The sequence below is a fragment of the Helicoverpa zea genome, chromosome 3, assembly GCF_022581195.2.
Source record: "Helicoverpa zea isolate HzStark_Cry1AcR chromosome 3, ilHelZeax1.1, whole genome shotgun sequence".
Taxonomy (NCBI): domain Eukaryota; kingdom Metazoa; phylum Arthropoda; class Insecta; order Lepidoptera; family Noctuidae; genus Helicoverpa; species Helicoverpa zea.
The window spans coordinates 8939090-8953455 of NC_061454.1; the positions used below are offsets into that span (position 1 = coordinate 8939090).

A 14366-nucleotide genomic window follows, 5' to 3' on the forward strand; every position below is an offset into this window, starting at 1 on the left:
ATGAAAGCTCCGTCCCGTACGAACGGTGCCGTTAGCGCAGGCTCGGGCGGGCGGCGAGGCGGCGGCGGCGGGCGGGCCGTGGGAGGTACCGTTAATGACGTCGCATCCGTGACGTCGCCGTCGTGACGTCAGACGGCGCGATATAGCCACCAGCCTCGGCGGCGGCGGCCTCAGTAACGCACCGCCCGTTCGCCAGCGCGTACCTCCGCGCGCCCTCTCGCGACCTGCCCCGACGCAACCGACTGACTGAGTGAGTGAGTGCGCGTGCAGTGAGTGGAATGTGCTCGGCCGCATGAGGATCCTGCTGAGCGAGCTGGGACTGTCCGGCGCGTGCTTCGGTCTGACCCTGGAGCCGCGCGCCTCCTCGCTGGAGCCCGTGAAGCCTGCGCCAGGTCAGCGCCCGCACGACGATCCGCCATCCACTTCTGTGTTTATTTTCGCTTTCGTTGTGTAGAACCTCTGGGTGTTGTAGACTGTGTGGGACTGTCGTGATGATGGCCATCGGCTAGAATGCGAGGTGCGTTGCTGACGCCCTCCAGCCAACACTGCGGCCTTAGACAATTCCAACACACACGTACGTACTTCCCTTTTTGTTTTATTTTATTATTTTTTAATTTAATTTAAGAACAATTTATATTTTATTTTATCCCGAATGTTTACCAAGTACTTTAAATCCCTCTACCTAAACTTTTCGTTAGTACCTACAACTCTCAAAACTTTTATTGTATCGGAGCTTTCAATTATTTCATCTGAGTAAAACTTACAAAGTGGTATTTCTTGGTTACTATTGTGATAAGAAAAATAAAGCGGTCGTTTATTATAATGCCTAGGTCATGACCTACCGGTTACAGCGTGTGATGAAAATTCATAAGTGAAAACTACTTTAAGGAAAAGCTACTTTATTTTTCGTGAACAAAATGACATTGGAACAATTAGCGAGTGTTAGTAAAGCATTTTATAATTTGTATTGATAATTTTTAAAAAGCTTTAAAAAGCTCCTTGAATCTTTAACACATTCCAGTAAAAAATATACTAGTCAATACAATTTTAACTACAATTGTCACTCTAAAATATTCAAATTAAAATGTTTTATGACTGTGTCATGAAAAATACAGACAAAAGGAATTCAACATACAAAAAATAAAATGAGGAAGGAGAGGAAAATGAGGAAAATTAAAATTAAAACTTGTCACATTCTTCGGAATTAAAACATAGTGTGGAACAAATAATACTTACAATTACCGGTCATAATAGTTCGCTAAAATTAATTGTGTTTAATATTCATAATATCGTCATCACCGGATCTATGAATATTTTTAAAAGTGACAGTGAATTACCAGAATTTAGGTGAAACAAGTACTTAATGGTGAAATATATTTCCACACCGGCAGGGCCGGTTTAGGATGACACATGCCGGTTCGCAGCATAAATTAACTTATACTTATCTCTGAATTTGTCCTAAGACCAATCATCTTGATCGAAAATTGTTAGTTGAACATTAAATATTTCCCGACGTGACTTAAACAAGCACTCTATAATTGATAATAAGTTGATTCGTTAAATTATAATCGGATTTGTTTGAGTGACCGCGCGTTAGGTAACTTGGAGTATAATGTGAGATGTTTATGTCGCGATCGGGTCCGTCCGATGGCCTCAGCCGATGGTTGCTGCCACTTGCCCAATCGGTTGTCGCAACCGGCAGACGTTGCACCTGTCGAGATGCGAGCCTGTGCAAATTGCCGACGCACTACCGATACCTACTATGCCTATTCTACCATATATCCACATATCAACTAAGCAAACATCTTCCATTGTTGACGGACTATCTGCAGCTTAAGTTTCCTATCTAGACACTATAACAACATTCCTACATAAACGCTGAGGTGCCAACGAATTATCTAAATTGATGCTAAAATAGAATAACAAACTTTCACTTTTTGTTTTCATAAGTGTGTGCTTAATATTGGACAAAAGCGGTTCTATAAGTAATACAATAACATTTTTGGCAAATGTATGCTAATGTTTTTGAAAAGTATGCAAACTGATAAAATAGTAGACAGTAAAAGTGTCTAAGGTGTATAATTCATCAATTGAGTGAATTAAATAACAGCGTAGGGAAGTAAGGTTGACACTCCACAGTGTATTGATACGTCTGCTATCAGTCGCCAGCTGGCGTGACGTCACGACCTGGAGCGCGTCACTCTCACTGCGGCCCCCGAACCCACCCCTAGCCACCCCTAGCCATAAAAGATACTGCGATTTTCCCCTCAACGCACGCACCGGGGTACAGTTCTGTTTTTTTTTTTGTATTGTATAGTTATGACATTAATGTTGATTCTATTACCTTTTAGTCAAAAACTTCACACATATTAAATGATCCTTCAATATAATTTACATGCGAACTATAAAGACAGTACCTAATGCCGGTAGACAGGCATTAAACTGACGTCTACCTCATTCCTCGAAGGCGCTATTTTTTAGATTCTTAATGCTTTCGTTTAATAGCGGGATTGCGTCACGAGTCTAAAAATATGAGGGTGGTGTTTGAAACGACAGTAAATGGTGGGGTGGTAGGCTGAGCGTGAGGTGGCGCGGTGGGCCTCGGCCTCGGCCTCCGCATCGAGCGGAGCCTGTGACGTCATGGACGCGTGACGTCACACATCGACCGCGCGCTTCAAGGACGCCCTTGCCTGCCGCCCAACTGGCTACCGACTTCCTCCTAACTTAGAATCACTTTACGCAAACAACAAATATTAAAACATGAGTAGTCGGCTGTGTTTTGCATCCGATAATATTGACCCACAAAGTCAATATACTTAATTTGGTAGTTTTACCGGCACTAGACAGATCACATGATATGTTGTTTAATAGACCGACTATGTTTTGGCCACCAAAATCCATGAAGTAAGGTATAAAAGCTCTGATAACAGTAGGAAATTTCTGCCGAACCGACCGAGACAGGGGTGTGACCAGTTCAGGGGCACCGCATTGTAAATATAGGTAGGTGTGAAAATATAACTTCTCTTTTATAAATATGTATGTTCTATTTGTATTGTATTAGCAGTAGTACTAGTGTGACTTATTGTTATTGTTGATTAGTTGAACTTCGTTTTAAATTCCACTTACAGTTTCAAGGTAGTTTTCTACTTCGTTGTTAGCATTCGTACTTGTTTGTGTTTTTTGTATCATGATCAATATTTTAAAGTATAAGTACATCTTAGACTTAATTATGTTAAAATTTATATAAGGTTAAGTTTCACAAACACATTGATATATTTGTGATAAATATTTCGACGTTAGAATCACTTAATTACACGGATACGTACCAAGGCCGAAAAATAACGTACATATATGGTCGTTGTAACATAATTTGCGAACTATGTGCAGCTAAAATAATATTTAAAATCTTGTCAGTAATGCGTTAGTGCGAAAACACTCGCTTTCATTATTTTTAGCGGGCAGGAGTATCCTATGAATTGTTTGGAAATATTAACGATCCATTTTATAAGTGTGTTTTGATATGGAAAAATATACTACGTTAATTTCTAAATTATTAATCAACCAAAAAATCACACCATTTATAAATGTACCATTACGTTACATTGTAACTTTCGCGTTTTCGTCTAACAAATACAAAACGCCAAAACGCAGACACGTTAGTTTTGAACAAGATATTAATTACATTTATCAGAACTTCTTTAAAAATATATAAAAACATTGACTAATTAATGAGCTTCCTTGCGATGTTTTAGCGCAAGTTCGCAATAACTGGTCACTTGTCACTATATAGTATCCTGTGCTTTAATATTCGTCTATGGTACAAAGTAGTAGGAACTCACCTGCTTTGAGAACTCAGACAAATCTTGTCAGTATAAATAAATCAAACCATCAAAAGTATCCGGTAAAACAAGGACACTGAAGTTGTCTAGACGGTATTTAGATAAAAAAAAAGATATTTTTTCGCTTCTGACGTGAGTTGTTCATAATAATATATTCAAACATAATTAAATTAAGAGCTTTAAACATTGTTTTTATTATAGAAGATTTTCCTTTTATAAACGAAATATAGGTATTACAGCATTTTCCCTTTACTTTATACTTTTGTGAATTCTACGCTTACCTATCCATAAAATAACAAAAAAAATACAGTTCAATCTAAATCAAATATATAAATAGAGAAAATTGTTTTGTATTATTTACCAACGACTCCCGTTTTTTTTTTCAACTTCTAAAAACCCCATTGTAAAATAATCTGTAAATCTTATTGTTGGCAAAAATAAGATTCAATCGAGAAAAAATATCTAAACTATGTTGTCTTTCAACTATAATTTTTTTTTTTGTACAAAATATGTAGGCATAAAAACAAATCTGCAACGTTGACTGCAAAATAAATTTATAGCCCGCAATTTTAAATTTATAGGCAAGTACAATCATAATCATATGTAAATGCTTTACGTTACATCACATAACTACCGACTTCCACACATATACTCGTAGATACATCATTTCCGTAGCCTACAAGACTCGGGGTGGTTTCATCTGCCGGAGAAACGGCAGACACAACGGCCGGTCGTAACAATTTCAAACAGAAAATAATATCGTATCTACAAGAAAATATTGCAGCTGAAGTAGTCGACAGCTCAGAATAAATAAATTAATTTGCAAAGCAGCATGTTACCTGAAGCTAGAAGCTTTATCTAATAAGCAAAAAGAATGGCAAGTGACAAAAGCTCTAGTAGCGCAAAAAAGTTGCTGTATGAATTAATTAGCTTTCGTAGTAACAATTAAATTTGATAAATCACATCAAACGTTTCGCCCCTCAAGCATACACTTGACTCATTAGCGCAATTTCAATACTCTAACAGCATTCGATAAATGAAATTAGACGCGGAATAGGGGCGGCGTATTCAATAACGTTTTACCTGCAGACGCGAGAGGTGGCGGCGGGGGGTGGCTGTGACGTCGGTCCTGATGACGTCACTGGTAAGCCTGCCCCCGCCCACGCAGCCACAACAGCTGATAATTCCACCGAAATCACGTTTATTTGATATAACACACGCTTGTGACGTCCGCGCCCTTCCGACTAGTTGCCACCAGACTAGACGCTGTTACGTCGACTAACTTTGTATCTATTTTTGTTTAGGGTTCAACCTGAGGTTACAATAAGTATGTCTAACGAACTAATAGTAAAAACTTTCATCTATAGTTTCTATACATATAATACTTGTTTTCAACAATAAATTATGAAACATGAACCTGTGTCAAAGGTTCTGAAATAAATCAATGTAACACGTGCATCACAATGTGTTTGTTCGCTTGTTTCTGTCAGCTGTGAATAATATTTAAGTTAGGAATAAGTAAAGAGGTTGCACAAACAGGTTGCAGCTGGCCGTAGTAGTAGTAGAATACGATTATGTCCTGCACACAATTTATGGCGGGAAAATGTAAACGTTTAAATTACATCGTTCAGTTGTAAGAGTATACCGCGTAATTCAATGTTTAAACTTAGGAAAAGTATGTTTTTCTTCGAGCTTCAAATTGTAAAAGTATCTAACGGACCTTTGCCTAGTATCAAAATACGTTTGATAGTGTTATGACTTCATAATTATCTATATTATTATCTGCTACGCATGTTAGCGATGACCAGACATTGTACAACAAACTAATCTATGTACTCGTACACTCCTCTGACGTGTTCACGCGACTATTACGCAAAAAGCTACGCGCAAAAACGTCATATAATGAGAAAGCTCATAAAAGCTTGTTTGCCGATAACGTACGTATGAGTTAATAGTCTACTTCAAACTGAATCGATGACGGGTGACGTAGACAGACACACTAATGCAAACTTTAACCGTCTTACCACAAAAACTTTTAAACGTCAGTTTATGCCTTGTCTAAAAAATTGTCAAATTATGACGTTGACATATGGTTCATTTTGCAGCCAAAATTTTATTAGACAAGTGTAAAACAGGGTTTAAAGTTTTTGTAGTAAGGCCCTAAATAATCAATAGCGCAGTGGATGACGCCCTAACGCCATCTGGCGGATAGTTCGAGATACGATTAGACAGTGTACAACCTCCTTTCCAGCGAAGTTCCACTGTGCGTGCGTAGCTTTCCCGAGGTGGTAACTCTCATAGAATCTAATAGAGGGCCTTGGAACGCACTAAAGCAATTTTTGTCTATACAAATAATATAAAGAGGAAAACTTTGTTTATTTGTTTGGTTGTAATGAATAGGCTCAAAAACTACTGGACAGTTTTTAAAAATTCTTTCACCATTCGAAAGCTGAAGAAATTGAAGAGAACATTTAAAAAAATCGTAATGTTCGTAGGGCCTACGGCGTAGTCGTTACGTAGTTTTCGTAGAAACCAAAAAAAGAAACAAAAGACTTAAACTGCATACATGCAGGATTCATAGGCTTTGGTAAAAATGAAGTAAATATTTTTTTGGGGTTTTTAAATCTTATTTATCTTAATTATTTTTAATTATTTATCTTAATCTCATAAAAGAACATATTGTTTGAAGAATTATATTATTAATGCGTCGTAAATGTATTTGTCTTACGTGCAATAATAGTCAATTTCATCGTAACATTCGATTGACTATATATTTTCTTCAATTGATTGTTGTAGTCCAATCTAACGACGATTAGAATTATTATTTTTTAACTCATAAAAAAATTCAATGTTCCTATTTTAATAAAGTTATTGTAACTGTTTGTTCAAACTAAAGTTGTGTTGTGTGTTAACGTGTTAAGTGTATATTTAAACGTTTAAGTTATTTTTTTTGTACAAAAAAAGCAAATAAGAGCATTTAAATTTAAACACAAGGACAATAGATATACTTTTTTATGAATTAAATGCAAAGTCTAGAGAAACAGACGTATGTCAGCTGACTAAATTATAAATATAAATGGTGAATAGATTTAGTCAGCAGTTAATTGCTTTCAGACTCAACTAAATTAAGTTGTTGTATATTTCAATGATAAACTACTTAAGTTTCTCATTAAAGTTAATTATTACTTTATAGTCATGCATTTATTATTTACACTTAATTAAAAAGGTTAAATACCAATTAGCCATTCACATAAACGATTCATTAATTTGCATAAACATAATATACTTTTTATTATAGTGTTCGAAATTTAAATCTTACAACTTTTGCCCAACGTAAAGCAGTTGTTATGCCTAATACGTACTGATAAAAAAACAGGTGACTTGAGAACCACCTCTTTTTTGAAGTCGGTTTAAAATGGTGACACGATTTGAAATATCTAGTGTAGGTATATTAAAATCCCGTAATTCGAAATTAGTATTCACACACAGTGGTGGTATAGTAGCCGACTTATTTAATGACTTCATACTATTTGGGTTATTTTGCTAAGATATCATAGACGCAGTTCACCGCAAATATAAAGTGATTTGCGACGAGAATAGATTAAAATTAACATAAAATTTTACATAATTAGCATTCTCAATCAATAATATTAGCGCTACGGAGAACTGCGAAAAATAACGAAACGTATTTGGTCGCTTTAATACGAATACACCTGTTCTATTGGTTTTTTATGGGTTTATCGAATTCTTTATGTAATGAATATGAATGCATAAATACTTTTCACTGCTTATTATTTAGCTATGATTTTATCTGCTTATTGTATTCATTAGGTAGTCAACTTTATCTCGTACTAATAGACAAACTATCTACATTATTACTACGTTCATTTATAATATTAAATTCAAAATTAAAAAAAAAAAACTGCGTCTTCGCTCTAAAACGATTGTGGTTATTTTTTATTTACAGTAGTTTACTCTTTAAAGTTAGCTCTTCAAATTCATTATAATTCAAACTTAATATTTGCCGTTATAAACATCTAACAGTGCTTACCTAGCTACATTTTATTTGTGTAAACATATTAGTAGATAAATATTTCGATATCAGTCGGGCGTGCGTACATAATAGTAAGTACATAGTAGGGCTTGTATAGGTTTTACGAAAATATTGTTAAGTGAAACGCATCTTCTATTGTACAACATCGACTTGTCTACATTTTAAAACTTTACGCCTTCACAGATTGTTGTCTCAACTTAAAAAAAAAACATGTATAACGTTTCCACTACTTTTATTTGACCCTACAACGGCTATTTGCTGCTATTCTACCAAAAAGAATTTTCATAGTATGGATGAAGTGTTCGCATAAAATATAAAGATGTGATCATAGCGGCTGATAAAATGCGGAATTATTCCTATGATTTTGCTTTAATTTTAGACTGTTCTGGAAGGATTCCTATAAAATGTATTATTATAAAACTTTGACTAAGTATATATTAACATAAAAAATTAAAAGCCATCCATTTTTTTTATAAAGAACGCAGGTGAATTCGTGAACATAGCAAAATCTTGAACGATATCTATTTATTCAAGTAATTACAGAGATAAAAAGCGCGGAAAGCATCAAGACAAAGAGTAAGAAATGTCAAAAAACTTTTCTTTTGTCGAAATTCTATAATATTTACATGTTATCAAGATTATTTATATTTAAGTTGTTTTTTTGCTTTTGCTAGTAGCTTGCAGTAGATGAATTATTTTTAAACTGAATTCGATTATAACGATAACTTAAGTTCGCAAGTAAGTAAGCTGACTTCCTCAACGCTAGTACTCGACAAGTAGGTACTTTTTTACCTACACAAGAATATTATTTTAATATTTCTAGAAATGTTCAAGACAAACTCATGGTAACAAAAGCTTGTTTTGTTTATAGCTTAATAAGACTGAAATTAATGGTTCTTAACATAATAGAAACTGCAAATGCCACTGATTTCATAACCTCCCAAGGGATCCATCGCCTTTTCGCCCCAAAAATTTTCGAGCGCATCCGTTGTGCGATTGTGAACACTAGTGTGTTACAATAAAGCACAAATTAAATATTAAATCGTTGCTTGTTCGCGACGTTGTTTTAATAGACCTAGATGAGGTGTATACATAGAATTCAATTTTCTGGGCGTGGCGAATCAAGCACCGTGACACAATGTATTCAAAACGCCAATATTCGGTTGGCAAAACTGCTGTATAAAATGGGAGACCTTTCCTTCCCGTCGTCATTGTTAGTCGTACAAGGGTAGCGATCACCACTGATCAGGGTTCGAATACCCGGAGAGAGTAGGTACATATCGATTAGTTAGCATCGAGTGCTTGTGGTGAAGGAAGAATCAAAGTATGTTCGCCGAGGGTAAATATAAATGATGCATGGCTCGAATAGCGTGATAGTTCAAAGGATGGTGCCGTCAATATCATGTCTACCGGCTACCCGACGCATTCACAATCGGCATTTCGCCTTGCTTGACCGTTTTCCGTTAAAGTGCCGGTTGTTTTTCGATTTTGCGCATTTTTGTTACGCAAAATCAATGGATTGTCAAGTAGCAGTAAATGAATAGTATTAATTGTAAAGTGGATCATACTAAAGTGATGATGTCTGATTGTTACAGGGCCGAGCGCCATAGAGTCGCGCTCGCCAAGCGCCTTCACACCCAACTCCTCCAGCATGCTACTGCTGCAGACACACGTAAGTTACACTTTTGTCTCTGTAGCCATATTGACTTTGTACCCTAAACAAGATCTTATTAAACTGAAATATGCCAGAAAAAAATAAACAATTGTAATACGATCACATTTATTGATTAACGTCCATAATACAATAAATTATTGATTAGAACACCTGCATTGATTGTCAAATAGGCGGTTACATATGGCCCTTATGGAATCGAGTAGACAATTGAATAAGCACGCCATTGGTTAGTCACGGCCGCCCCTGACGGCCATCCACCGCCTACCACTTCTGCGACGCCTTCATTATTGATTGTTATTTCTATTTCAGAGCAACTACGGTTCGTCCTTCACTGATCTACTGTCGCCGCAATATCAAGAAGACTCGACTGAAATCTTAGAAGAAAATCTAGATCCATTCCCGGACGTCGAATTTCACGCCCCGGTCCCGCCTGAAGTTAAATCTCATCGTGCTACGCCCATTAGTGAGGCTTCGTCGCCGACTCTAGGCCCAGCGTTACCTAGTTTTGAAGAAACCTATTCGGTCCGTTATCCTAAACAAGAAATGGCGGAATTTGGAATCAAAATGGACGAGGACTGTTATAACGTGAGCGCATATCAAGGACATACGTCCACTCAACTTCTGTATCAATATCATCAACCGTCTATCCCATACGTACCGTCAACATACTACGCTCCTGCGCAACAGTGCAGTCCTACATTTGATACCGGCGGTGTTACGCCTAATCAAGACTCGTACTCATTACCTCCCTTCCCAAGTTCAGTGGACCTACACATATCTACGGACCAAAGCTCAAGGCAACGTCGAGCTTCCTTGCCGGTGCAGCGGTCTGAGTCTACCAGCTCTAATGACAGCCCCAAGGTTCCTGGTGGCCGAATTCACTGTATGCAAGCGTCTGCACCTAGCTCGGCGTCCAGTTCTCCTGGAGTGGCGCCGGACGGTGCTGGCCCCCGCGTCGCTCCGTCATCGCCAAGCCAGCTGTGCGCTGTTTGCGGAGATACCGCCGCTTGCCAACACTACGGAGTTAGGACTTGCGAAGGTTGCAAAGGATTTTTTAAGAGAACTGTACAGAAGGGTTCTAAATACGTGTGCTTAGCCGAAAAGTCATGTCCTGTAGACAAGAGAAGACGAAATAGATGTCAGTTCTGTCGGTTCCAGAAATGTCTTAATGTGGGCATGGTCAAAGAAGTCGTACGAACTGATTCTTTGAAGGGCAGACGTGGTAGACTGCCGTCAAAACCGAAATGTCCACAGGAGTCACCTCCGAGTCCTCCTATTTCATTGATCACAGCGCTTGTGAGAGCGCATGTCGATACTTCTCCGGACTTTGCCAATCTCGACTACTCCCAATATCGGGAACCAAATCCCATGGAGCCACCAATGTCGGACTTAGAAGTGATTCAACAATTTTACACTCTTTTGACAACATCGATTGATATGATCAAAGTGTTTGCCGACAAAGTACCAGGTTACGGCGATCTGTGCCCGGAAGATCGAGAACAGCTGTTTGCATCAGCTCGTCTTGAACTATTCGTTCTACGGCTTGCATACCGCACACGTCCAGAAGACACCAAGTTAACTTTCTGCAATGGCGTCGTACTCGACAAGCGGCAGTGCCAGCGTTCCTTTGGAGACTGGCTCCATGCTGTACTGGATTTCAGCAACACGCTGCACTCCATGGACATCGACATATCGACGTTTGCCTGTCTTTGCGCATTAACTTTGATAACAGGTGTGTATTTAAATAAATACTTGTAAATAATCACAAAAAAAAAACTAAAATAACCCTCTTTGAAATGCTGAAAGATAGGTCTACATTATTATTTTTGTTTTGTTCTCAGATCGACACGGTCTCAAGGAACCTCACCGTGTGGAGCAGTTACAAATGAAGATAATCGGGTGCCTGCGCGCTCACATGCCGGGCGGAGGCGGCGCGGGCGGCGGCGGCGGCGCGCCACATTTCAGCCGCGTGCTGGGCGCGCTGCCCGAGCTGCGCTCGCTGTCGGTGCAGGGCCTGCAGCGCATCTTCTACCTGAAGCTGGAGGACCTGGTGCCGGCGCCGCCGCTCATCGAGAACATGTTCCGCTCCAGCCTGCCCTTCTGAACGCCCCGCGCCCCACCCCCGAGGACCACTCCCGCCTTCGAAACTTGTTCTTCTTCTGTTTTAGAGCCGACTCCGTTATTTTTTTAAGTGTTTAGATTATAAAAATATTTTTCTAGAGTTTAGATGGACGTTAGTTAGGACGCGATCTCCCACGGAATCGGTTCGTGCTACTCGTATGAATTTAATATTAAGTATCTACTTAATAGAGACAATCTTACCATGTAAGTCCTAAGTTAAGATTAATTTATTGAAACGTTTAGGAATTTGTCTTTTGGGTGTGATTTCGTTTATTCTTACAATGTTGTGTATTTAGTAGTCTGCATTTGAGTTACCGCTCGTGATCGATGGCATCTTGTCGTACAAATATTCCTATGTTATTTACTTACGTATTACTTTAGATAGGGAAAATCTAGTCACAAGACTTAGAAATGTTATAAAAATTTGCTCGTAAATATCGGGCTTTTTATTATAATTAATATAAGTAAAGTTACTTTAAGAACGATAAGGCATTTAATGTCCTTTTGTACGAATGTGAACGGCGGGCGCCGGCAGCTCGCGCCAGCAAGCCTACCCGCGCTGCGCCGCGCGCCCCCGAGTGACGCCGGAGAGCGATGTTAGTGTGACAACGACACGATTGTTGGAAGTTACCTTTTAGTTTTAAATTATTTTGTAATATTTTTAGACGCTAGGACACTAATGTAATTTGTTATCATAATTATACCTAAGGCCTGAGAAAAAGTTCAGCATGTTCGACGTCCCCAATGTAAATCCTTAAAATACAACGTGTCTTAAAGAGTACCTTTATAGGTAGATAGCGTAGATTTTTCTTATGTGGACCTTTTATATGCTTACTGAAATACATATTATATATGTATTTAGTAAATATTTAAACATATCACGACATTGTTTTTAAAAATTGTGATTGCACTTTGTACCTATTAATTGATATCCTTTGCATCTCATTAAGCTAGGCCAATATATAAACAAATTTACATTAAATTAAATTGCTATTAAAGTCGCTGTCTATTTTTGCTCGTAAGTATAAATGAATAGAAACACTACTGATATGATCAGGTTAGATGTCTGTATTTTTATGTACCGCATTTTGAGTAAACGAAGAATGGACTATTTAAACATTTCACTGGACCAAATAGGTGATAACTCACGTCCTGGTGTGGTCTATCCGGAAAGAGCTATGCTAAGATCCTTTAAATCATTATCTATAGATCGCCGTTTGGCGGATATTTTTTACATAATCTGACGGTGTGGATCAATGTCTGTGTAGCTGAATGTTGCCTTGTATCTCCCAAAAGACTAGATACCTGCAGCAGCACTGTAGGTATAGAATTTTTACGGAATGTTTGCACGTACCTATTGTACCACTGGGTGCTCTGTCCAACCTTTAACTACATTTATAACTTAAGTAGGTACATAGATAGGTAGGTCAAGGAATTTAAGATTCATATCTGTCATAACTATTGAGTAGGTGAGTGAATAGATGTTCCTTAAAGTAACATTTATTCCGATAAATATAAAATGAGAGTGATTGTTGAAATTGATGTCCTTTAACATAGAGTTCGTGATAAACGTTGTCTATTACATCGTAGAGTTAAGAAATTCAAGACGCATGGAAATTAATAATTTTATACAAAGAATTTGGTAGTAACCTTAATTAATAATAATGCTGAACTTTTTACTCGAACGCCACAACTCCCTTCTAATATTATTAATTTTATAGATTTATAATTGTAGTCAAGAAAATTATTTGTCGTTAATTTTTCAATTGTGACGAATTTGATAACGATTGAACCTAAATATTGTACCTATGTAATACTTCGGTTGTGCTTGAAATACTGTTACCCTATACCTAAACCGAAATAATTTATGTTTTTTTACAAAACGAGACTACTTATCCATTAATACTGCAATTGACATTCCTACATTACAAGCCTGCTAAGCCTACTCTTGTTCATTCAATGTTAAAATAAGCCATAACCCATAAGTTAGGGACCGTCGCATGTAAGCGCTTCTAAGAACATACATAGATTTAATAAAACCAACCTGAACTGCATTAGTACCAGTTAGCCATTTAATATTTATACCCATGCAAGCCTTGTCATAAGTCATTTATATAATATGGACGTTATCTAGAGTTGCTGTCTGCGATATACGCACACCAAGGGTTTCCTATATATAGATAGATACCTACATATACAAACTCAGTTGACATCATTAAAACAATAAAGCATTAAATAATAAATACGATACTTATTGTAGAGCTTACAAGAGACGCTACCCTACGTACTTAGTACCTTACTATTAATAAATACATGTTTATGCAGGCAATCAAATAATGTCATCATAATATAAATTTCCCTCCATAGGTGTGTACCTGTATACCTTTCGCCTAAGTGACATGTTAAGTACCTAATTATTATCTTTTCTTCTAAGGTTTGTAATGAACTGCATTTCTTAAATCTCAACATAGTTACATAATGTGCTTTTGTTATGATATGTTATACATTTTCTTTGTAAATACTTCGTCAAAATAATATCGATGCGAATGCGTCAATGGAAATACGTCTCTTTTATTTAATCTCATTTTTAAACCCTTGTATCAAAATAGGTAACAAACATAGGGCTCAACCTCTACTAAAGATCAAAAGCTAAGAGAGCTTTCTTATCTCAAAATTA

At 37.4% G+C, this 14366-nt stretch overlaps 1 protein-coding gene across 2 annotated transcripts; it reads left to right on the forward strand.

Annotated features, from left to right (window-relative positions):
• The first annotated feature begins 224 nt into the window (after positions 1-224).
• On the forward strand, positions 225-14250 carry LOC124646307 (probable nuclear hormone receptor HR38). 2 transcript variants are annotated; one of them, XM_047186427.1, is made up of 4 exons: positions 225-392; positions 9489-9565; positions 9878-11300; positions 11410-14250. In XM_047186427.1, exons 1-4 carry the CDS (start codon positions 293-295, stop codon positions 11670-11672), a joined length of 1863 nt encoding a protein of 620 aa, XP_047042383.1. In that variant the 5' UTR covers positions 225-292; the 3' UTR covers positions 11673-14250. The 2 variants fall into 2 exon arrangements, with proteins under 2 accessions (XP_047042383.1, XP_047042384.1); XM_047186428.1 differs by lacking the exon at positions 225-392 and adding an exon at positions 400-574.
• Positions 14251-14366: the final 116 nt, after the last annotated feature.

What these genes read in the sequence shown, in the direction of transcription:
- LOC124646307 (XM_047186427.1), top strand. Translation starts at nt 293, where the DNA reads ATGAGGATCCTGCTGAGCGAGCTGGGACTGTCCGGCGCGTGCTTCGGT. An exon ending in GCCCGTGAAGCCTGCGCCAG is followed by an intron (nt 393 to 9,488) that starts GTCAGCGCCCGC and finishes TGATTGTTACAG; the next exon opens with GGCCGAGCGCCATAGAGTCG. An exon ending in TGCTACTGCTGCAGACACAC is followed by an intron (nt 9,566 to 9,877) that starts GTAAGTTACACT and finishes TTTCTATTTCAG; the next exon opens with AGCAACTACGGTTCGTCCTT.